At 44.7% G+C, this 25,854-nt stretch overlaps 1 protein-coding gene across 7 annotated transcripts in view; it reads right to left on the reverse strand.

Moving 5' to 3' along the window:
• The window catches only part of LOC117359220 (probable palmitoyltransferase ZDHHC1), a 570,963-nt gene that overhangs the window by 135,592 nt on the left and 409,517 nt on the right, over positions 1-25,854 (reverse strand). For all 7 annotated transcript variants that reach the window (XM_033941591.1, XM_033941593.1, XM_033941589.1 and 4 more), the window contains one exon: positions 876-958. In XM_033941591.1, coding sequence (XP_033797482.1) covers positions 876-958 — 83 coding nt within the window. The remainder of the gene's footprint in view (positions 1-875; positions 959-25,854) is intronic.

Genomic DNA, 25,854 nt, shown 5'->3' on the forward strand with positions numbered 1-25,854 from the left:
TAGGGAGGTATTGGGGGGTCCGGCAGGAGGGGTTGTGTATCCTCCTGCCGTGATCGTCAGAGGGGCGGGTTTTGTTGGCAGGAAGGGTTGAGCACCTTACTGCCGGCAATCAAAGATTTTGTTGGCAGGAGGGGTTGGGCACCCTCCTGCTGTGATCGTCGGGGGGGAGATGTTGGGGAAGAGAGACTGGCAGCTGTAGCTGCGGCCACTATACTAATCGTGGCAGGGAGATCCTTGCCACGATTAGGTATAGCGGCCGCGTCTACTTACCATGTAGGCCAGCATTTTGCTTGCCTACATTGTAAGTGTCTCCCGCTCTGCTAGGGCGACGCGTAGGGCCGCCTAGGTTCGCTTAAGGCTACCGCCTAGCCTTAGGCAAGCTTAGACAGGCCTCTCTAGGCTCCCTGGAGGCACCTTCAATATAGACGGCCTGCCTGAGAAGCATTTTTTTTTAGAAAACGTGCCTCCTGATTGGCTGATTAGACAACTGTAGGATGCCTACAGCTGCCTACAATCGGGAGCCCTTTGCAGAATCATGGCCTAGTGCGCTCAAATTCCAGCAGCACTAATCTTTTGATAGCTGACATAAATCACATTTATACCAGTTAACATTTCAGAATCCCAGCAATATACATATATATATATATATATATATATATATATATATATATATATATATATATATATATATGTATATATCAGGATGTGATTCTAGAGAGTCACAATAACATAGCAGCAAGCAGATGTGTATCTTACTAGTTGGCAGTGTTGGATCACATCACACATTACCTCTTGTCCCTAATATAACTCAAAATAACATACCTGTGAACAATAATAATTGTCAAGAAAATTTTGTATGCATCTGATTTACTCACTCTTTTCTTTCCGATACCATTGAGGAATTTTCTACTTTTATTTCTGGATTTGTGTATACAAGACTTCCATCAAAACTTGTATCCTGAAGAGTTTAAAAAAAATCTGTCATATCTGTTTCAAATAGGGTCTTTAATTATATCTGTAAATTTCTTAAAAGTCCATAAGATCAGAAACATGACAAAAAACATAAATATCCCTACCTTTCTCTAGACCAGAGTTTCTCAACCCAGTCCTTGGGAAACCCCATACCAGTCTGGTTTTCAAAATATTGACAATGAATATGTATTAATATATTTGAAAACAATGGAGACAATGCATACAAATATTTCTCATGCATATACACTGATGATATCTTGAAAAACAGACCAGCTTGGGGTATCCTGAGAATTGTGCTTGGACTAAAAAAAACCCCCAAAAACCTATTTATAGCCATTTGTGGTTTGGAGTAGATGGTCAAAACCAGTAGGATTTAATAAATATATGAACAATGGAATTAAGTCTTGCTTCTCAGTCAGACTACCATTCCACCCAAGCAGAGGTGGCTCCAAAGTGGAAGGTATGGTACATAAGAATTGGACTGAGGAGGGAGAGTTACCTGAAAGTGTGGTGTGTCCAAAGGGAATGTTTTCCTGCCACTGAGGTGTCCAGCACTCTGAATAATATCTCAGAGGTGGCGATTTTGGGTGCTGATTCTCTGCAGGCACTCGTGGAGATAGATGCCCTACGTCATAGGGGGGTCTTTCACCCGAGAGTGAAAAGGACACCGCAACTGTGGCGCATGAAAGAAAAAAGGGATAGAAGGGTATAGATAGAGATCATTATACAGGTCCTGGACCTGATGGACCGCCACGTTAGCGGACTGCTGGGCAGGTTGGACCCCTGGTCTGACCCAGCAGAGGCACTGCTTATGTTCTTATGGCTGCAGGGCACAGCCTGAGGGGCACATTAGGCCCCTTGAGAGCCCCTTGGAGACACAAGGAACCATCATAGGTGAGATATGTAAGACTGTTTCATTTGTTCTAACAAATGAGGAAAAGAAAACGGAAGTCTAAAAACTTGAAGTCTGTATCAGCTGGCCCCATGGATAGGCACCTTCTGCCTCCTAGTTGTATTGGACAAACTCTGAATTCTGATTCTTTATCAGGTCTCAGAAACACCTCCTCCGCCCTTGATAATAGATTTGTATCTGGCGGGAATTACGGTGTAAAATTATCCTCACCGGTCTGAATTCATTCTAACTTTTTATAAGTGCTTTAATTATTTTTTCTAGTAAAATATTTTATCCATTCATCTTCAGTATCAAAAAGATAAATATATACAATACTATTTGAACAATGAATTTCATACTTAACAAATTCATTTCAGCTTTGGTTTGACCTGGGAGCTACAGATCCAACATGTTTAGCAAAAACATGCTTTATCAAGGATACCCCAGTGCCGCTGCTGTCATCTGACTCACCCTAATTTCTAAGTAGGATGAGTCAGATGACAGCAGTGGCACTTGGGGATCCTTGATAAAGCAAGTTTATTGCGAAACATGTTGGATCCGTAGCTCCCAGGTCAAATCAAAGCTGAGATGAATTTAAGTTAAGTATGAAATTCATCGTTCAAATACTATTGTATATATTTATCTTTTTGATACTGAAGATGAATGGATAAAATATTTTACTAGAAAAAATAATTAAAGCACCTATAAAAAGTTAGAATGAATTAAGGCCGATGAGGATAATTTTACACTATAATTTCCACCAGATACAAATCTATTATCAAGGGCGGAGGAGGCCTTTCTGAGGCCTTTTATCTATACAAAGATTAATGGTATAATCACAAATTTTTTTTTAATTTATTTATTTATAGATTTTTAAATTTACATTCAAGTAGTCACTTGTACAGAAAGTTGGTCAGTAGAGATAACTTATAACCAATATGAATCACATTCAATATAAAAGAAAATTCTTGCCACTAACCCAACTCAAGTCCTCAAAAAGAAATCCAAGATTACATCAAGTGAGAAAAAAAAGGGGGGAAAACAATTGTTGTAATAGGACAAATTACAGACAAAACTGAGACATGATGAACAGCTTATATAAACTATTGAGCTATTGTTGACTCCTCTTTATCCAGTCGAGACAAAGCCAGAAAAGCGGTTAACTGATGAGGTTCAAAAAAACATATTTAACTGAACGGTAGCAAATAATTCACTTGCAAGGATATCTTAAGTAAAACATCGCTCCCAGCAAGGTGACTCCAGGTTTCAAAAGTAAAAATTCTCTATGACGCTTTTGAGTGTGTGGCGCAGGAGGAGTGTGTGGCGCAGGAGGAGTGTGTGGCGCAGTGGTTGGATCTACAGCCTCAGCATCCTGGGGTTGTGGGTTCAAACCCCACGCTGCTCCTTGTGACCCTGGGCAAGTTACTTAATCCTCCATAGCCCCAGGTACATTAGATAGATTGTGAGCCCACCGGGACAGATAGGGAAAAATACTTGAGTACCTGATTGTAAAAACCACTTAGATAACCTTGATAGGCGGTATATAAAATCCTAATAAAACTTTAAACTTTAAACTTGAGTTTCTCTTGAAAAATCTGGAAACATTTGTATTTTACATCCAAGAAACTCTTTCTGACAGGATCTAGAGGATCCTGGACAGTGCAGAAACAGAAGAGACGGCAGTGATAATCCACGTGGGAACAAATGATGTCAACAGGAAAAATTACAGCAGGACTACGCTAACGGAGCAGTTCAAGATCCTAGGAAGGAAACTGAAGCTGAGGACACAGAAGATAGCATTCTCGGAGATTCTGCCAGTACCGAGGGCAGATGTGAAAAGGCAGACTGAGCTACAAGCAATAAACGCATGGTTGAGGAGATGGTGTGAAGAAGAAGGATTCCTTTTTGTGAGGAACTGGACAACTTTTGGGGGGAAGAACAAGCTCTTCAGAAGAGACGGACTACACCTGAGCATGGCAGGAACAAAGCTGCTAGCAAACAATGTCAAGAGAGGAATTGAGCAGGCTTTAAACTGAGAAGAAGGGGAAAGCCGACAGTCGATCTGTCGTCGACAGTTCGGACAAAAGTATCCAATGAAGATACTGAGTTGGAAAAATGCTGGGAACAAGCAAGAGACAAACAACAGAAACTGTTGACCAACAAGAGGGGCATACAGACAAAATTAGAGGAACGGGAGAAATCGCAAAATCAGGTTGTAGACGAAGAAGATGCACCAAATAACGAGGAAGAAAGGAGCAAAAATCATGGACTGGCAGCCCAAATAGGGGATGGCAAGAGGAACAAAACACATGAAAAGCCAGCAGGGAAAAGAAAAGACCGGGACTTAAACTGCTTGTACGCAAATGCAAGGAGCCTAAAGGCCAAAATGGGAGAATTAGAAGTTAAAGCCAAAAAAGAGGATCTAGACATCATTGGAATCACGGAAACATGGTGGAATGAGGATAACAAATGGGACGTAGTACTGCCAGGGTACAAACTCTATATAAGAGACAGGACACACAAGAAGGGTGGAGGAATAGCACTCACTATACATAAAAGACACCATTCCCTCGTCCAGAGTGGATATAGAATCAAAGGCGGAAGGATTGGAGTCATTATGGGTTAAATTACCCGGGAAAAATGGACTTGACTTAAAATTGGGGCCGTACTATCGTCCACCTGGACAAACGGTAGCAAACGACAAAGATCTGGCAGCAGAATTGAGGCGGGAAGGCAATAACAGGAACGTGACAGTAATGGGAGATTTTAACTACCCCGGGATAAACTGGAGTATTGGAAACTCGAACTGTGAGAGGGAAACAGAATTCTTAGAGGCTGTGAGGGACTGCTTTATGGATCAGCTTGTCAAGGAACCAACAAGAGGGAATGTCATTCTTGACCTAATCCTCAACGGACTAGGAGGACCTGCAAAAGAAGTGGAAGTAGTAGGACCACTAGGGAACAGCGATCACAACATGATCCAGTACAAATTAGAAGTAGGTACAACAAAAGGGAAGAGAACCACAGTGACAACGTTCAACTTCAAGAAAGGGAATTATGATGCTATGAGAACAATGGTAAGGAAAAAACTCAGAAACAGCTCAAGGAAAACAGAACCATAGAGCAAGCCTGGTCTCTATTCAAGGGCACAGTGCAAGAAGCACAACATATGTACATCCCCAGATATAGGAAAGGGTGCAAAAAAACCCGAACAAAAGACCCAGCATAGATAAACAATGAAGTAAAGACAGCGATAGAAGACAAGAAAAATTCATTCCGGAAATGGAAAAAAGACCAAACTGGGGAAAACTGGAAGGAACACAGGAAACGCCAAAGAGAATGTCATCAAGTGGTTAGGAGAGCGAAAAGGGAATACGAAGAGAGGCTAGCCAGAGAGGCAATAAACTTCAAATCGTTCTTCAGATATGTTAAAGGGAAGCAGCCAGTGAGGGAGGAAGTAAGACCGTTGGATGATGGAGATAGAAAAGGAGTGATAAAGGAGGGAAAGGAGGTGGCCGACAGGTTAAACAAGTTCTTCTCGTCAGTCTTCACAAGCGAGGACACATCCAGTGTACCAGAACCAGACAGGATCTTCCATGGAGACCAAGAAGAAAAACTGTCAACAATAGAGGTAACTAAAAAAATGGCTAGTATTGATAAATATTCTGTTCAGGCTACTGCAATTCTGATAGTAAATATTCTAGTCTGAACGTATATAAAGATTGTGTGTCTCTTACTATATTCCAAAAAGACGCCTCAGCCCCACCACTCCACCGCTGTGTTAGTTTATACTGCGGGAAGTCTATTGTGGTGCATCATTGGCTGTCAATTTGTAAATGTTATTAGTGTTTTTATCTTATTTCTTTTTTCTTTTGTTTTTCTGTATTTTATAGAATAAATACTTTAAATAACTTCATCACTTCAATGCTGTGCTGAATGTTTCAAAAGCAATAAATACTTATCTCAGCCAAACACCTGGGAGTCAGACCCGACATGTTTCACACTAACAAGTGTTTTATCAAGGGTCTCCCAAGGCTGCCGCTGTCATCCGACTCCAGTCTTCCTGTGAAAAAAGAAGCCCAAAAATGGGCTTCTGCAAGGGAAGATCGTGCCAAACAAACTTACCGCACTTCTTTGAGAGGGTAAACAACCAGTTGGACCAAGGCAAACCCGTAGACATCATTTACCTCGACTTCCAAAAGGCCTTTGACAAGGTACCCCATGAGCGGCAACTTAGGAAGCTGTGGAATCACGGGGTGGAAGGGGACGTACATAGATGGGTCAAACACTGGTTGGCAGGCAGAAGGCAGACGGTTGGAGTGAAAGGTCACTACTCGGGCTGGATGAGGGTCACGAGCGGAGTTCCGCAGGGGTCAGTACTCGGACCACTGCTTTTCAATGTATTTATTAATGACCTGGAAACGGGGATGAAATGTGAAGTTATAAAATTTGCGGATGACACCAAACTCTGTAGCAGGGTTACAACTGCCGAAGAGTATGAGGAACTACAAAGGGACCTAAACAAACTGGAGGAGTGGGCGAATAAATGGCAAATGAACTTCAATGTAGGGAAATGCAAGGTTATGCATATAGGGAAAAAGAACCGGATGTTCAGCTACCAAATGGGGGGATTAGTATTAGAGGGAAGTAGCCTTGAAAGGGACTTGGGCGTACTGGTGGACACAACAATGAAGTCACAATGCGCAGCAGCCTCAAAGAAGGCAAACAGAATGTTGGGTATTATCAAAAAGGGTATTACAACCAGAACGAAAGAAGTCATCCTGCCGTTGTATCGGGCAATGGTGTGCCCGCACCTGGAGTACTGTGTCCAGTATTGGTCACCGTATCTTAAGAAGGATATGGCAATACTTGAGAGGGTTCAGAGGAGAGCGACACGAATGATTAAAGGCATGGAAAACCTTTCATACACTGAAAGACTGGAGAGACTGGGGCTCTTCTCCCTGGAAAAGCGGAGACTTAGAGGGGACATGATAGAAACCTACAAGATCATGAAGGGCATAGAGAGAGTGGAGAGGGACAGATTCTTCAAACTTTCAGAACATAAAAGAACAAGAGGACATTCGGAAAAGCTGAAAGGGGACAGATTCAAAACGAATGCTAGGAAGTTTTTCTTTACCCAGCGTGTTGTGGACATCTGGAATGCGCTACCAGAGGGCGTAATAGGGCAGAGTACGATGCAGGGGTTCAAGAAAGGATTGGACAATTTCCTACTGGAAAAAGAGATAGAGGGGAATAGATAGAGGGCTACTGCACAGGTCCTAGACCTGTTGGGCCACCGCGTGGGCGGACTGCTGGGCACGATGGACCTCTGGTCTGACCTAGTGGAGGCATTTCTTATGTTCTTAAAAGTCTCAATAACCATACTTTATTTATTGCGAGAGCTAATGTCACAACCGTTGTAGAAGGTATAGCTGTCTCTCTTTCTGATGTTTCTAAAATTTCAGAAACATTCAATGGTGTTTGAATCGATTATTTTAGACTGCAACTGAGCCCCATCTTTATTTGGCAAGTAATACACTTCAGTAAATGGTGGTAATGTTTCTTCAGAAACTTGCAATATTTCAGTCAGGTATCTCCTAAGCATTTCCCTAGGAGTAACCGTAGTTAATCTAGGAAAATTAATAAGTCAAGTGTTTCCAATTTCTTCCTGAGATTAATGTTATCTTTAATTAGGGACTCTTGCACTTGTTTAACTGTAAGCATATCTTGATCAAGCATTTGAATTGAAGCCTTTAAGACAGTCAAATCCACTGTTAAATCTTTCAGCTCTCTAATATGATGAATCAATTTCCCCTCTATATATTGGAAATTGGGACTGAAAGTTTTAGTAAAATTTGCAATCAGATCCCATAATGAGTCTAAAGTCACTTGTGCTGGTTTCTCCCATATTGGAAACCTTTGCTGGGTGTAGAAATGCTCACCATCCTGAGAAGAAAGGCTGTCCTGTTCTGGTTCTGGCTGGAATCCACCTCCGTCTGCTTGTCCTACTCGGTTTCTTCTGCAGCTGCTCCCTGATCAGTGAGCACTGCTTTCACAGTCTACAATGCTGGTCTTGCTGCCTCAGGGGAAAGAACCTCCCCCTTCTCCGGGGTTTCCTCTACCCCTGGAGAACTGTTAGACAGAGGTTGCGGAGGTGGGGCTCTCACTTCAGGATTTAAGGTGGTTTCAAGCCCAGGAGTGACAACCCCAGCCTCGCTCTGTCTGGGTGCTTCCAACGGGCTGCTCTCTGACATGGACAACACTGCACCCTGCATCTGCCGCAACAGATCATCGATTCTGCCGAGGGAGGGCATGTCAGAGCACCGCGAGGCACCAGCCATACTCCTGCCCCTTCTCTTCGGCATCGTGAGGGGGAAATCAGGCCTCAAAGCCACCGAATCAAGAAAAAAGAAAAGATGTCTGGAGCGGTCTGGAGCGTCGCTCTCAGAACGATGTACCGCGGCCATCTTGGATCCCTCAGCCACAAAATTTTTTAAAAAACAATTTTTACTACATGATATTATATAACAAGAATTGAGCTAAATTGAACATTTGAATACTCGGATGTTGGATTGAGTATACATGTGTGACATTATCCGGGTGAATTTTATATATAAACCTGTGAGACCATCTGGAGTGTGAACGTTACAGATTCTTTATCAGAGGCATGACTCAGTCCCCTAAATCAAACCCCACCCCTCTCCTGAATATATCTGATGGTTTGGATCCAATGACTGGATCTATCACTCCTCCAATGGTGTCTCCCATGCAGCAGGCACCTCCTCTAATGGTTTTTGGGGGAGATGCCAAAGGCGATCTCCTTTCAAGAAGAGGCCTTGACTGCACGGGAGACCCAGGAGGAGCCACATATTTCCCTTAAAGATTTATAGTTGATTAATACTAGAATCAAGGAGCTATTGAAGTCAGTGGTCACTCAAAATGTAATATTTTCCCAGGAAGTAATTCATAAATTAGAAAATGTTGACTCTAATTTGAAGGTTTTGGGAAAAATATATTTTAACAACTGAATCTCAGGTTTCAACCTTACAATTTGTGTCTTCTTCCGCTGTTAAGGATTCACAAATTATTCATACTCGATTTGAAATGATGGAAAATGTTACAAGGCTACCATTTCGCGTTGGATATGTGCGTCCATTTCCGTGGCCTTTGTGGCGGTGGAGAAGAAGCCTCCCCCTTGGGGTGAAGGCTCACTCTACCAGAGAAATGGCTTCCTTGTGGGCTGAATCTCATGCGGTCTCACCTGAGATTTGTCGGGTGGCCACATGGGCTTTCCTTCATACCTTTTCCAGGTTTTACCGGCTTGATGTGGTGGCTAAGGGTGATACGGCCTTTGGTGCTTCTGTTCTCGTGGCAGGCTCATCAGGCCCGCCCCCCTAAGATTTGGGACTACTTTGATACATCCCACAAGTTCAGCCTCCAAAGGGATTGTACAAGAATGAAAGATTAGTTTTTTTTACCTCTAATATTCCTTCTTGTAAATCTCTGGAGACTGAATTCCTGCTCATCTGTTTTATCCGATTCGCAGGTCACCTCTTCAGTAACCAGTAAATTGCATTTCTATCTTTGAACAGCCTCACTAAGAATTACATGCATATTCCCCTTGGTATGGTTTAGGGGTTGGTGGGGTCCCTAGATGGGTGCCCCTTCTGCTCTTCAGGCTGTGTAAACGTTTCATAAATTTCCTGTTTTGCAGTTTTATAATGTTTACATTATGTGTTTGATTACAGTTGGCCTTTTTGGCCATAGTTTTTAGTGTGATATTTTCTTGAGCAGAATTGACTGGTGGCGGGAGTTCCCGCACCCTCTCTTTTCTTCTGTTTCCTGTTGTCATAGATCTACCTGGCTTTTCTACTAACTGAGCATAACAGGAAGCTCCGGGGCAGGTAGCCCAAAGGGGAGGGAACAAGTTTTAGTGACCCTGCAGCAGAAGTATCAGACATACAAGAATCCATTAGGATGTTGGATAAGTTTTTTGTGTGACAACATGAATATTTTTCCGGATCAAAATAACCACCCCTGCCTTCTTCCCCTGAGCCGGGGCTTCAAAAATCTCTCCCACCCACCAAGTCTGTAAACTTAGTATGTTCCACTAAGGTTAAGTGTGTTTCTTGCAGGAAAGCTAAATCAGCATGATGTTTGTTAAGGGCACAGAGTAGTTGTTGTCTCTTAATTGGTGAATGAATGCTTCCCACATTCCAGGTATACAATTTAAGCGACATCAAAATGGTATAGAAAGCTAATAGCAGATATGAAAGTAGAAAAGAGCATTAAGGGAAAAGATGTCCCAGCCACCACTATCCCCTTGAAAGATGTCCCTATAGAAAACCAGCACTCAATGCCTTGCTCCCTTTCCTCCCATCCCCTAGCCCCCCCCCCCCCCCCCCCCCACCCCCCATTCCTAAACCTTCACAGATTCCCAATGCACTTTACAAGTGCCACTTCTTGGAAGTCTAGAGATTCCGCAGTAAGAAGCTTGATTGAGCAGTATAAGAAATTTTAAATAAACTTGAAACTTGATATTACACTTTTCCCTCTGTATCCACAGGGGTTAGGGGCAGAACCGGCCCGCAAATATTAAAAAACCGTGAATAATATTCGGGACGGTTCTGCCCCTAAGCACCGCTTCCCCCTGGCTATTTTAAGCCCTGTAAGCCCCCCCCCCTTAAGCCTTACCTGGTGGGGTCTAGCGGGTTTTCGGGACAGGAGCAATCTTCCCATGCTCCTGCCCTGTGCAGATCGTTCATAGGAAATGGCTGCCTTGAACTCCTGTCGCAGTCTCGAGAGACTACGGGAGTTCAAGGCTTACAGGGCTTAAAATAGCCCGAAAAATTTAAATTTTTTTTGTTTTAAAATTGTGAGTAACCGAATCCACGGATTTGGAGGGGGAAGTGTACATGTTAAGCACTAAGCAGTCCTCCAGGAGCCTACACTAAAGTGAGAAGGAAACAAAAACGATGAACTACTACAGAGAAAATTCCTAAACAAAGTAGTCAAGCATATACTAACTAACTTTGAAACAATTAACAGTGAGAGACAACAGGAATTGATGGGACAAGTCCGGTATACAAAAAGCAGTACTGACTCAATTTATAATACACTGCACCAGAGACTGTAGTATGAGTCTCTACACAGATGAGGAAGGCGAAATCAGTGCAGTTCCTGTCCAGAATAGCCGGCTGTGAGAACAATAACATCCCAACTCAGCACAAAAAGGGAGCGCTGGCATAAAACAAAACAGTAGCAAAAAAATAAAATTCTGCTCCTCCACTAGAAGTTAAAAGCACTGCCATGGCCAAAAAATAAAATCCAGCCACACCATAGATACAAGAGATGGCTAAATAGAAATCTAAAATATACCATTCTAGGGATATATCCTTATCGCATCCCAGCTTTCCCTAAAGTTGAGTGCCTCTCATATGGTTAGTCAATGAAAAGTCCAGCGTCTCTGAGAAACTCGAGTCTGCAAAAACGTATTGGCCACTGCCGCATCCTCAAATGCATGGGTTGCTCCATCACAGAAAATTTTCAGCCTGGCTGGATACATTAGGTTAAAGCGCACTTTATCCCGGATCTACAAGCTATAAGCCCATCTTGCTTGCAATACCTTAGCTGAATAGTCTTGAAAGCATAAGATGGGCTTATTCTCATATTGCAAGGTTGAACCTGTTCTGATCGCTCTGAGAATGGCCATCTTGTGAGCATAATTAAGAACCTTCAATATGACAGCTCGTGGTCTCCTAGGTGTTTCATGTGGTGGACCTAAACGATGTGCCCGTTCTATACGGAGCGGGCCAGGAAATGCCATGAGGTACATAGACTCAGTTAACTAAGTCTCCAGGAATGTGTGTAAAGTCTGTGCTGGCAAAGTTTCTGGAAGGCCCACAAGCCAGAGATTATTCCGGCATGACCGATTCTCTAAGTCTTCCATCTTCACCTCTAATTCCAGCAGCTGGGCTGAGGTAGTTTGCGAGTCTGTCGTAAGCACATGCACTGAGTCCTCCACAGAGGACCTTCTGGAGCTCCTTAGTTGCAGTGGTAAAATGCTGATCCATCATCTCCAGCTTGTCTAGAATCAATTGAAGTTGCTTCCCAACCGTATGTTCTAAAGCTTTCTGAAACTCTGGGTTACCTCAGCTACTTACGCTGAGCTTGGTGAGCTAGGTGCAGGAGATACCGGGCTGCCGGCTCTGCCATCTTAGCGTCCCGCAACTTCCCCTTCTCTTGATCTCTTCTCAGCTGTTTCGCTGCCATAATCAGATGTGAAAAGCTGTTGGGTAGCAGGTATGTAAGTTATTTGCGGCAGGGAATAATATAGAGCCTCTATAACACTGGAAGACCAAGAGTTAAAGTTTTATACTTCAGGGTCTTCTGGAGCTGATAGCTCCATGTCCTCAAAGCTCCATGGCTCCACCGGAAGTCCTCCTTTAAGTATTTTATAAAAAAAAAAAAAAAAGGATCCTGATTTGGGCAGTATAGAACTGATTTCACTTTATGTATCCCTGTAGCCACAAAAAAATTTGAGAAACTTAATGGTTTTATTATGCAATCAGAAAAGTTGTCCCACCATCCAAATATTATATATTTGGCAAAGTCTTCAACTATTTGTTTTCTGGTTGATTTATATGAGGTTGTAATGAATAACAATCTTCTATCTCTAAATGATCATTCAAGTCACAAAAAGGATGAAGTATCTGACAAAATAGGATGGTCCAAGGCCAAACTAGCCACAGGCATACCAATAGTCTATGGATGGATTAGTTGATTCTCCAAAGATAAACACCACAGTTGTGCATTTAGTTCTGCTGTTCAATCCCAGTTGCCAGCCTGCCTTAAAAGGAAAGCTGTATGATGCTTGTACAGAACCAGGAAATTCACACCAGCCTGAGAAGAAAGGAGCTTCAAATTCTGTAGATACAATTTGGTTTACCCCATCTACCAGAGATGGACCACAGGTCTGACCCAGCAGCGGCAATTCTTATGTTCTTGTAAAACCAACAGGAAAGTAAATTGGAAGCATCTGTAAGACAGGATTTTTGGACAACACCATATGGATATGGATACCAGGTAAGAAATATTGGTGACAAATCAGTATCATGAACTATTTTTGATATTTAGTCCATGTTTTTGATGCAATGTGTCTTGTCAAACAGAGGCAAAACAGAGCCTCAGATATTTTAAACCCTGATTTAGCAACCCGAAAAAGATATACTGCCAGATTTGGAACCTGTAAATGAACATTGAGTGGAAGGACTTCATTCAGCTAATTCTGTAGCCAATGTCCTCAAAATCATCCATTATGTGCAATAAGAGTGTAATTGTAAAAATAGCTGCGTATGCAAATGACTTAGTTAATATAGGATAATCATTAGATAGAATTTATAATCTTTCCCTTTATTGCATCTCTAATTTTCAATATCAGGGGTTTTAATACTAAGGGCTCCTTTTACTAAGCTGCAATAGTGTTTTTAGCGCTCACAGAATTTTAGCGTGCGGCTAGAACTAACGCCAGCTCAATGTCGGCGTTAGTGTGTAGTGCGCACGGTAATTCTGCGCGTGCTAAGCGCACGCTAAAACTGCTATCGCAGCTTAGTAAAAGGAGCCCTAAGTCAAAAATTATCTGTGACAGAGGGCATTCCCTATCTGGTGTCATTATTTATATACATTTAAAAAAAAAAAGATAAATGATAAATGAGGCAGACGTTTTCAGTTTTGGCAAAAACTGACCATGTGTTTTCAATGGAAGCTACAAAATTTATGCTGTACTGTTTGCTCCCTCCCTCCCCCTCTGAATGGCACCCCTTGTCTAATTGTAGATGCCCCCCTTGAGCATATCTTAAAATCTCTGGCAGTCTAGGGGTCTAGTCAGGGCAGGAGTGATCTACAGCAGGGTTTCTCAACCTGCGGTACGTGTACCCTAGGGGGTACGCGGATTGCCTATTGAGGGTACGCAGGCTGACCGCCACCCACTATTTGCTGCCATCAGCTCACCACCCAACACTGCTGCCACAACTCCGAGAAGGGCCAGGTGCGTGCAGCGATTGCACACCACTGGCCCACAAGCCTTGTTCCCAATGTTAATTCTGACGTCGGAGAGAAAGTCTAGGCCAATCAATGTCCGGACCTTCTCTCCGACGTCAGAATTGACATCGGGAGGAAGGCTTGTGGGCTAGCTGTATGCAATCGCTGCACACATCTGGCTCTTCCCGGAGTTGCGGCAGCAGCGGGGGGTAATTAAATGGAGTGGGTGGGTGGTGGGGCGGACTGGGGGAGAGGAGGAATTGGCGGCGTATTGGCTTGGGGGCAGGCAGGCTTCAGCATGGCTTGGAGGAAAGGGGTGGGCCAAAGGCTGGAAGACAGTGAGAGGGACATAGGAAGGAGGAGCATAGGAACTTGGGACATGGGAGGGAATAGAAAAGGACAATTGTTGGGCCTGAGTGTGTGTGTGAGAGGGAAAGAGATGGTGCACATGGGGAAAGGAAGAGAAAAATTATGCATAGAGAGGAGTAAGGTAGAGAGGCATGGGGAATAGAAGGATGAGAGAGATGTTGGTTGGGGAATGGAATGAGGTCAAGGAAGGAAGGAAGGAAGCACAGTCAGAAGGAAGTGACTCATGAAATCACCAGACAACAAAGATAGGAAAATGATTTTATTTTCAATTTAGTGATCAAAATGTGTCCATTTTGAGAATTTATATCTGCTGTCTATATTTTGCACTATATTTGTCTATTTTTCTATAGTTGTTACTGTGGTGATATTGCATATTTTAAAGTCACCTGCCTTACAAAGAAAAATGGGGAGACCCAATGATCCACAGTGAAAACAATCCACCGATGAAAACAAAAACAAAAACTGTGGATACAGATGTTCTGGAGATAATTTATTAAACACTGACATATAAGAACATAAGCAATGCCTCTGCTGGGTCAGACCTGAGGTCCATCATGCCCAGCAGTCCGCTCACGCGGCAGCCCAACAGGTCTCGGACCTGTGCAGAAATCCTCTATTTATACCCTTCTATCCTCTTTTCTAGCAGGAAACTGTCCAATCCTTTCTTAAATCCCAGTACCGTACTCTGCCCTATTACATTCTCTGGAAGCGCATTACAGGTGTCCACCACACATTGGGTAAAGAAGAACTTCCTAGCATTTGTTTTGAATCTGTCCCCTTTCAACTTTTTCAGATGCCCTCTTGTTCTTTTATTATTTGACAGTTTGAAGAACCTTTCCTTCTCTACTCTCTCTATGCCCTTCATGATCTTATATAAAACCATGATCTTATAAAACCATGAAAATTCAATTTAAAAAGTACAATGATAAAAAAATACTGTGATAAAAATCCAATCGGACCCTACACGGTCCGTGTTTCGGCAAACATGCCTTCCTCAGGGGTCCAATGGTTTGCAAACTCACATATAAAGAATTGGACTGAAAACAGTCTATTGTCTTTAAACATGTGAGAAAAGAACATCGCAGACAAGCAATCATTCCTTCATATCTATAATATTGACAAAGAGTTTCCCACCAAAAAGTAAAGTTCAATCTGTCCCAGTTCTTCCAATTTCTCATTATTAATTGCATAAGTCTGTTTTTTTCCCATCAATTGGACTCTTAAAGTCCCAAATAAAACAATGTCATAAGACAATGGAACAGAAGCTTCCAATATCCTGTTAATTTTACCCTATATTGATTCCTAGAAATTGAGTATCAAGGGACAGTAAAACAACAAGTGATCCAGTGTCCCAATCTCAAGATGACAGTGCCAGCATCTATCAGACTTTGAACTGTCCAACTTTTATAAACGAACTGGGGTCTAAAAAATTCTATATAACAAAAAAAACCAAGTTTGACTCATAGATGCTGAAGCTGTACATCTTATTCTCCAAGTCCAAATCTGTGGCCATTGTGTAGCAGAAATATGCTGCTTTGTTTCAATGCTCCAAATGTCTTTTAGGTTTGATTTAGGTTTTTTAGTCAAATATTCAGATATTAGTTTGTACCACTTGGCGGCCTAGTGCCCTTACAAATCTGTCTGGAAACATAGGCCCCAGCAAAAATACTGATTTTTAAAGTTACACCAGTCAGGGAACCCTTTCTGAATGCCCTGTTTCAACTGCAACCATTTATAATCTTGAGATTTGGAAATGCCAAATGATTGTTGCAATTGTAATGAATTTACCATTTTCCCATTCTGAATTATATCATCTAGAGCAGTGTTCTTCAACCTTTTTACACCCGTGGACCGGCAGAAATAAAAGAATTATTTTGTGGACCGGCAAACTACTAGGACTAAAATTTAAAAACCCCGTTTACGCCCCATCTCCGCGAGCTCGGTCCCCGCAAACCATCTGATTCCATCTGCACAAGCCGCAATTATGATTTTATATTGAACATATTTTATTAAAGTATAAAAAGAAACAATATTCTGAACAATTGTGATTTTATAAATACAAATATACAGAGCACGGACCAACAAAACCCCTGTCTCCCCTCCCCTTCACATATATCCCCTCTACTATCAAGAAAACTGAACAAGCCAAGTTATTATAGAATGCTACATAGAAATATCATGCTAACAGAATACTGCAGTCCCCAGTTATGTCTCTAGCAGGATATATAATTCAAATCTGATATATTCTAATGACAAAATAGAAATAAAATTATTTTTTTCTACCTTTTGTTGTCTCTGGTTTCTGCTTTCATCTTCTTTTCACTCTTTTCCTTCCAGCATCTGCCCGTTCCATCCAATATCTGCCCTCTCCCCCTTCCATATGTATGACTTCTTTCTATGCCCCTCTTCCTTGTCCATCCTCCTCTCTCCTTTTTACATCATTCATTCCAGCTTCACTGCCTTCTTCATTTTTATCTCTCCTACACCAGATCTAGCATCTTTATCCCTCTCTCATTTCTCTGCTGACCCCCTTTCCAGCATCAATGTCTCTCTACTTTCTCATTCCTCTCTCTCCCCTTTCTCTCATCTGATCTCTCCATTCCACCCTGACCCCCTTCCCCTCCTGTAATCTCCCTGCCAGCTGTTTCCTTCCTTTTTTCTTTCTCCCTACCCTCCTTCCTTTTTTTTCCTTCTCCCTTCCCTCCTCCCTCTATCCAACATTAACTCTCTTCCCATCCCTTTCCCTCCTCCCTCCCAGCAGCATCTCTCCTTCTTCTCCCTTCCCTCCTCCCTCTATCCAACAGTAACTCTCTTCCCATACCTTTCCCTCCTCCCCTCCCAGCAGCATCTCTCCTTCTAACTCCCTTCAAGTCCAGTAACAGCTCTCCCTTTTCCAGACCTTCCCAGCCTCCTACAGTGGCTTCCTCCCCTTCCAGCAGCTCTCGGTACTTGCCTGCAGGAAGTTGCCGGTAAATCACTTCCCTGGCAAATTGGAGAGCTGGTGGGAGGGGAGACAGCCACTGTGAAGGCTCTCCAGGATCTTGTTCGCACACGCTGACCATCTCCCTCCACCTGCACCTGAATCTGCAGCTCTCTCCGGTCTAATCGCAACTTCCCCGCGGCCCTCTTCAGCAACTCGGCAGGGGTGGCGATCAAGACACGCTGCCGACGTCGGGACCTTCACTCTCTGAGTCCCGCCTATTTTGTTTCAACTTCCTGTTTCCGAACAGGCGAGACTCAGAGAGGGAAGGCCCCGACGTTGGCAGCCTATCTTGATCGCCTGAGGCTGGGAGGAACATTAGTTGGGAGGAACCGCAGTCGGCAGGAAATTTAACTGACGTCTTGATCTCGCCGGCCCTGCGCGGACCGGCAGAAATTTTCTGCGGACCGACACCGGTCCGCGGACCAGCGGTTGAAGAACTGTAATCTAGAGTACGTATGCCTACCTGCAACCAATGTTTCCAGAGGATTTTAGACTCACCGATTTGTATCTTGGAGTTTAACCATAGGGATTGACATGTGGATTGTTGTATTGGAGTAGGAGTTAAAGTATTATCAGATGGACTTCCTGGGGCACCAGGCCACTCAGTGGTATGAATATATATCTGGATTTTTGAATAAGAAACCAAAGACTGGTCTTCGTGACATTTGGAGAATTGAGATAAAGCATCAGATTACTGCGTTTCAATGGCCATGTATTTGGACCTGGAGGATGAGATGTATGATGTCTGCATCTATGAGACAATCATGGTTTTTCTTGTTACATAGAGCTTTTTGGACCCCTGTTAGGTTACAGAAATTAGATAGTTCAAAGTCTAATAGATGCTGGCATTGTCATCTTGAAGCTGGGACATTGGATCATCTGTTGTACTATTGTCCCTTGATACTTAAATTTTGGAGGTCCATATGGGATCAAGTGAACAATATATTGGAAAATCCAGTGGCATTAATGTATGATACCATTTTATTTGGTACGTTGATGAGAGCTAAAAGCCAAATATCTGTTCGAAATAACAAACTTCTCTTTATACAATTCATACAACTCATTTTGAGGAACTGGAAAAACTGGGATCGATTAAGTTATACTTTTTGGTGGAAATCTGTGTTACAATTTTAAAATGGAATGTTAAAATGGAATGTACAATGGCCATACAACAAGGACATTATAAGAAGTTTATGGATGTTTGGGAGCCACTGACAAAATTCTGTAAGGAGTGATTGTTGATTTTCCCCTTTGATAATGACAGGGAAAATTTGAGTCTTTAACTCTGCCTTCCTCAAACCCTCCTGGCTTTCTTTCACCATTATTGAAACCTCTCTACTGGGACTCCCTAAATATCTTGTTTTAATAGTATCCATCAAGGATACCTCACACTGAACAATCCACTCCTTGGCAACTGTTGGCTTTATCCCACATCTCAGTTTAAAAGCTGCTCTATCTCCTTTTTAAAGTTAAACAGTTATTTTCCTTTCTATGTTTCTTCTTTGTTTGTTTCAAAACAAAAGTACACCACAGAGATAAGTATACTTAAAAATATTTTAAAAGAAAAAAACGGGAAGGCAAACTCGAAGGAGCAACAAGTGATATTTCTTCACTCCGCAGAAAATGAAAAACTGACGACATCGCGAGCTAGCCCAAGGGAGCGCTTCTTGTGTCCCCTTGACGATTTATGTACGCCACCGTCATGGTGGTGTTGGAGAATATTTGCACTGCTCTTCCTTCCAGAATGGACTGAAGAGCAAGTAACGCTGGCCGAATTGCCCGGAGCACCAGACGATTGCTCAACCAACGCTGCTGAGGAGGAGTCCACTGCCCCTGAATGGAGCGGTTCCCCCCTGACAGGCTGGTATCCATCATAAGAGTCATCCACTCTGAGATCCGTAGAAGCCTACCCTAGCGGAAAACCTCCCCCTGAAGTCATCAGCTCAAACTGCTGCAAGCTGTTTCCATTCAGGGGATCGACATCTGAAGGAGATGATAATGTGGAGACCACCGAGAGAGAAGGGACTTCTGTATAGGGTGAATGTGTGCTCTGGCCCAGGGGACTATACCATCCAGCACTAGCTGGTGACAGACATCCACTTCTGCAGAGGGCAACCTGCGCAATCTCCTGTGGCGGGCAAGCGCCACAAAGGAGGCTGCCACCACCTTGAAGCCTAAAGAAGCCTCTTCAAAAATGGTTAAAAATTTTTTTTAAAACTTTTAATATCCACTATTCGATTCTGGGAGACCTTAAACACTACAGCACACTAGAACGGTCCATGACCAAACACTGTGATGTGGAAAGAAGAGATTCCAATTTTATTTTCTCTTTCAGAACCCCAGCAATAAAATAGTGGACAAAGCCATATTTGAATCTTAACTCTCAGGACGACTGTGTGGACTAGTTCCAGAAAGGGGTATGAGCCGGATCCAAAGTAAAAGCAGTGTCAGGAGACAAGAGTGGCATAATATCCGAATGGCATGATGCAATCAAGCTCTGCCATAGCCGGATGAGAGGGCTCCTGAAAAAGAAACTCTGCCACAGACAGTGGCATACCAAGGGGGGGGGGGGGGCGGACCGCCCCGGGTGCATGCCTTGGGGGGGTGCACAGCCGGCTGTTCTCACTGCCTCTAATGCCAGCCCTGCAGCTCTGGACTTCCCCACACCTGCTCCCCCACCCCCGATCGCTATTATTTTTTAAATGTTCTGGCAGCCGCGGCGCTGTATCCGTCAGAGGAGACTTCCTAACCTCAGCCTGCCCCGAAACTCTTCCTGCAACAGTGGCTTCCTGTTCCCGCCTAGGAACAGGAAGTCACTGTTGCAGAAAGAATTCCGGGGTAGGCCGAGGTTAGAAGTCTCCTCTGATGGATATAGCGCCGCGGCTGCTATAACATTTACCATGCACTCCTCACCTTGCAAGGACAGCTTTAGAGGCTGCCCCCGGCCCTCCTCTTTCCCCTGAAGCCCCCGCCCCTGACTCAATGCAAAGGAGCGGGGGCCGGCCCAACGCCTTGAGCTTGCTTCCCCTGGGGGCCCGACCTAGCGCCTTGAGCTTGCCCCTCCCCGGGGGCCGTCCCAGCACCTAGAGCTTGCTTGCTCCCCCCTCAGGGAGCCCAGGATGAAGCTTGACTGCAAGCTACTCCTGCCACTGCTCTGCCTCGCCCTCTCCGTCTTGTTCTTTCTGCAGCCCAAAGTGGTCCGGCGGATGGATCCGGCTGCCATCTCGTCGACGAAGGCCCCGGGCGAGGGCATCGCCTCCCCGATCGCTGGCCGGCTGCCTCTGCTGGAAGCTCGGGCTCCCCCCGGGAGAGAACGACGTCCGAAAGGCAAGAGCAGCCGCTGGAGGAAGGATACACTGAGGAAAAACAGTGCTCTCAAATACGTGAAGGCAGCAACCCTGCCCAACTGGATGCATTTAGCTATTGTAGCATGTGGTCAGCGCCTGGAAGAGACTTTGACCATGCTTAAATCTGCTCTGCTGTTCAGTAAGACGAGCCTTAGATTCCACATCCTTGCAGATGATTCCCTAACGCCCGAGCTCCAAAAGAAATTGCAAAAATGGCAAAGTACACACAGAATCGACTTTGACTACACCATCTACCCTATCACCTTTTCAGTAGGAAACGCTCAGGAATGGAAGACATTGTTGAAACCTTATGGAGCTCAGTGGCTCTTTCTTCCGAATAGCATGAGACCAGAAGGCTTGACGTGGAAAGAAATGATGTATCCTTTATACCAAAAATATAAAAACACCATTAAGTGGGGCAATCAGGATCTACTGAACATCATATTTCATTTTAACCCAGAACGAGTCTATGCTCTTCCGTGCCAGTAGAACTACAGGCCTGATCACTGCATATACGGGTCTAACTGTAAGGGAGCAGAGGAAGAAGGTATCTCCATTCTCCATGGCAAACAAGGTTAGAGGAAGTAAGTGCTGATGGTGCCACAGAGTCCCGCGGGGGGAGGGAGGAAGGAAGAAGAGGAACCGAAGCATGGCAATTTGGGGGGAGTAGGTGTGGGAAAGTCCAGAGCTGCAGGGGAGAGTGTTGCTGTACTCAGCTGGAGGGAGAAGGAAGATGAGGGAGGGAATGAAAGGAGATGTCAGGGCTTGGAGGGAAGGAGGAAGGTATGCCAACCTAAGGGAAAAGGAAGGGGGAGATGTCAGAGCATAGAGGGAAAGATGAAAGAAAAGGAAAGGAGAGAGATGAAAGAGTATAGGGGATAGGTTGGTGACAGAAAAAAAATGGAGAGGTGGCAGAGCTGAAATTAATCATGCACAAAGGAGAGAAGGGGCACAGGATAGATAGTTATGTAAGGAGCATAGAAAGAAGGAAGATGTATGGAAGAGAGAGAAGGCAGACATTGGATGGAAAGGGCAAAGAGGGCAGTGACTGGAAGGGGCGAGACAGGAGGTGAAAGGTAGATGGAAGGGGTAGAGAGAGGGAAAGCCACTGAATGGAAGTGTGGGGAAGAGGAGGGCCAGCCACTGAATGGAAGTGTGAGGGAGAGGGGGAGCAGACGCTGGAAGGAAGTGGGGAGAAAGAAAAAAGGGCATATGCTGGATTGAGGGACGAGGATAGAGTTAGATACTGGAAGGGGTAAGGGAAAGAGGTGGCAAGCTTTAGGTAGACAGTAGAAAAGGACATTGATGAGAGGGTAGTAAGAACGTAATCTAGACCAGTGTTTTTCAACCGCTGTTCCGCGGCACACTAGTGTGCCGCGAGATGTTGCCTGGTGTGCCGTACGGTCAGGGCCGCCATCAGGGCAGTACCACCAGTCTAGGGAGAGGGGCGGTCCGCCCCACGTGGACAGAAGAGAGCTGGACGGGGGACCCGCGGAGTTCAATACATCTCGAGCCGCGAGGCTCGTCTTCTGTTCCTGCCTGTCCTGCAGCTAACATATAGCCGATCGCAAGCGTTCCCCGATGTCAGCGCTGACGTCGGAGGAGGGCTTAAGCAAAGCCTGCCCTCCGACGTCAGCGCTGACGTCGGAGAATACTTCCGTTCGGCTATTTGTGCGCGGCAGGGCAGGCAGGAAGCAGAAGACAAGCCTCGCGGCTTGAGCTTCGTTTTGCTGAGAAAGTTGCAAAGATGGGCTGGGAGGCAAACACGGAACACAAAAGGGGGGAGGGAGTGCGTTTTGGACACAAGGCATGAACTTGGGAGAGAGGAAGGGAGGGAAAGAGATGCTGAGGTGGGGGAGGGAATGGGTTTTTGGACACAGAAGGCATGGACTTGGGAGAGAGGAAGGGAGGGAAAGAGATGCTGAGGTGGGGGAGGGACTGCGTTTTTGGACACAGAAGAAATGGACTTGGGAGAGAGGAAGGGAGGGAAAGAGATGCTGAGGTGGGGGAGGGAATGCGTTTTTGGACACAGAAGAAATGGACTTGGGAGAGAGGAAGGGAGGGAAAGAGATGCTGAGGTGGGGGAGGGAATGAGTGTTTGGACACAGAAGGCATGGACTTTGGAGAGAGGAAGGGAGGGAAAGAGATGGTTGTGTACACGGGGAATAGAAGAAAGGATAATTTTTGGTCATAGGGAGGGAGTGAGGTACAGATAGTGGCATACCAGGGGGGGGGGCGGTCTGCCCCACCCCGGGTTTACGTCCCAAGGGGGTGCACATCTGGCCACCCTCCAGTGTTGTCCCTAGGCCGGCAAACTGCGGCTCTTTAGCCACTTGAGTGCCACCGCCGCCAACGGTGTTGTTGGCGGTGGCAGCATTATAAAATACTTTCTTTGTGTTTATTTGATTCCTATTCAAGAGAATTACTTTATATATAGTCAATATAGGCACAGAGTTAAATTTTTTAACATTTTCTAATGGTGGTGTGCCTCGTGATTTTTTTCATGAAACAAGTGTGCCTTTGCCCAAAAAAGGTTGAAAAACACTGATCTAGACAGATGCAGAAAATAAATTGAAAAGGAAAATGAGGGAAAAAAGGGAAAGGGATTGCAGAGGAGAGGGAAGGAGAAGAGAGAGATGCCAGACCAATGGGGGTGAAAGGAGAGATGGAAGGGGGAGGCATACAGTTTCTGGAAGGGGCATAGAAGGAGAGAAGATGCCATATAGGGGAAGAGAGACGGCAGACAGTGGATGGAAGGAAGAGAGTTACAAGAAGATGAGGAAAGCAGAAACCACAGAAGACAAAGGTAGAAAAAAATTTTCTATTTATTTATTGCTTTAGGAGACATGTGTCATTGTTTCTGTGGTGCACTGTATGCAGAGTCCAGCTTCTTAGTGGTTCAATTTAACCTTTGTCTATGTATTTCTATTTTATCCCCCCTTTTACAAAACTGTGTTTTTTAGCGCCAGCCATGGTGGTAGCAGCTCTGATGCTCAGAATTCTATGAGTGTCAGAGCTGTTACCACCGTGATTAAAATCCACACTACAGTTTTGTGAAAGAGGGAGGGGTTAGTTTGTGATTACATAATTCCATACTAGGCGAAGGTGTTTTCTGTGTTCTGTGTGTTCAAAAGACATGGTTTTTTGTTAGGCTTGACTGCAGGATTGATCTGTACTAGTCTGGCTTGTTTAGTTTTACAATGGGTGTATTGATGTTGTACTGCTCACTGCAGTATGCAAGATACTGCCTTTTCCTAGATACTCATGTGTGACGTGTGGCTTGTTACTAAAAATCATATTTCTTGTACAGATGGGGGGGTGTCAAAAAATGATGGGCCCCGGGTGTCACATATGCTAGGTACGCCACTGGCCACAGATGCAACTGGTTTAAAAAGAAACCGACGCGCCCACTGTGTCCAACAAGCTGGGTCCAAAGAATACACTTTCCAGAGGAACTGAATAAAAGTCCAGTGAAAATTCATACCTTTTGCACTACAGGGCCCTGCTAAGGTGCTCGCATTGCACCAAAAGTGTCCCCAGACTTGCAACACAGGCATTTGGCATCAAACTCCAGAATGGCCTCTGGGTGACATATTTTCCTTAATTCACAGACCCATGCTGGCTTCCCAGCCCTGGAGGACCTGAAGGAGGTGAAGCCTGAAGCTCCCGCCCCCCTCCCTAGCACACTGCAGCACGTAGTATATGGTTGCAAATCTGGTGCCAATCCGGTACAACCAAGGCACACATTCAACAGATTAGGGACTGCGGAGTCTATCCCACACAATTTTTAATCAAATCGAGGGGTTTTGAGGCAGAAATAATACTTTGAAAAAAAGATAGATAAAATCCATGATGGCTGCCGCCAGTGTATTTTGTCATGAGCTCCTGATCACTGCAGTGAGCTGTGGTCCACGTGACTTTAACTGTTCCCAGCGTGAACCCTTTAACAAGGGAATCCTTCAGGCCTTCTTAGGCACCTGCCTAAGGTAAAACCAATAAGTTCAATGTCCTCAGAAAACCCAGGCAAGGAAAAAAGAAAGTCACACACCTCCAGGAATGATAGAAAAATAAAGATATATTTTATTTTTATACTCCTGGTTTACTTTGTCCAGGTATTCATAGCACCTTGCAGCATTTTCCATACTAGTTGTAGAAAAACATCCAAAATACCAACTCAAAATAAACACTTTAGGCTGGACTCTAGCCTTTTTATCATAGTCCTCTTCACCAGCCTTTTTGTGTGTCAAGGATAGCCGGAGCAAACATTCCCTCACCAGAAAAAAACAGAAGGGAGAAACAAGCTACACTCCTGCAGTCAAGCAAAAATAAAGTTTTATTTTAAAAAAAATCAGCAAACAAAAACTGTTAATGCTGTAGCTCTGCTACGGAGTGCCTGCAGATAAGGAATAGAGAATGACACGGTAGTGGGTTACCCGCGGCTAGCCACATTTAGCCGCAGGTAACCCTCCAAAATGGGGAAGAAAAAATAGTGGCCTCTGCGGGACGGGGACAAGGCCATTCACCGCCCCGTGGAGCGGTGAATGGACTTGTCCCCGCAGTGAGGCAATCAAGATCGCGCGGTACCCGCCATCTCCCTCCCTCCACCTCACCTTTGAATTGGAAGAGCACCGCCGGTTGAATTTCTGCCGGTCTGCGCGAAGAAAAAAAAAAGCCTCTCCTTTTCTCCTGCTCCTACCGCCATGCTGCAGCTACTAAAGCCGACAGGAAGTCTATCCGACGTCAATTCTGACGTCGGAGAGGACGTTCTGAGCCAGCCAATTGCTGCCTGGTTGGCCCAGAACGTCCTCTGAGTCGGAAAGAAGACTTCCGGCTTTAGCAGCTGCAGCATGGCGGTAAGAGAAGAGGAAAAGGACGGAGGCTTTTTTTTTTTTTTTAGCGGCAGGGAGGCAGCAGGCTGGCTTTGGCTAGGGAGGGAGAAAGGTAGACAGGCACAGGCAGGCAGGCAGGCAAGCTTTGGGGGTGGGGGTGGGACAAAGTGTGGAAGGCAGTGAGAGGGACATAGGAAGGAGGCACTAGGGGCACTAAAGACATGGGAAGGAGGCACTGGGGGCACTAAAGACATGGGAAGGAGGCACTGGGGGCACTAAAGACATGGGAAGGAAGCACTGGGGGCACTAAAGACAGGAAGGGGCACTGGGGACACTAAAGACAGGAAGGGGCACTAAGGACATGGGAAGGAGGCACCGGGGGCACTAAGGACATAGGAAGGAAAGAGGGAGGGAATAGAAAGG

This window comes from Geotrypetes seraphini, chromosome 4, assembly GCF_902459505.1.
Source record: "Geotrypetes seraphini chromosome 4, aGeoSer1.1, whole genome shotgun sequence".
Classification (NCBI taxonomy): domain Eukaryota; kingdom Metazoa; phylum Chordata; class Amphibia; order Gymnophiona; family Dermophiidae; genus Geotrypetes; species Geotrypetes seraphini.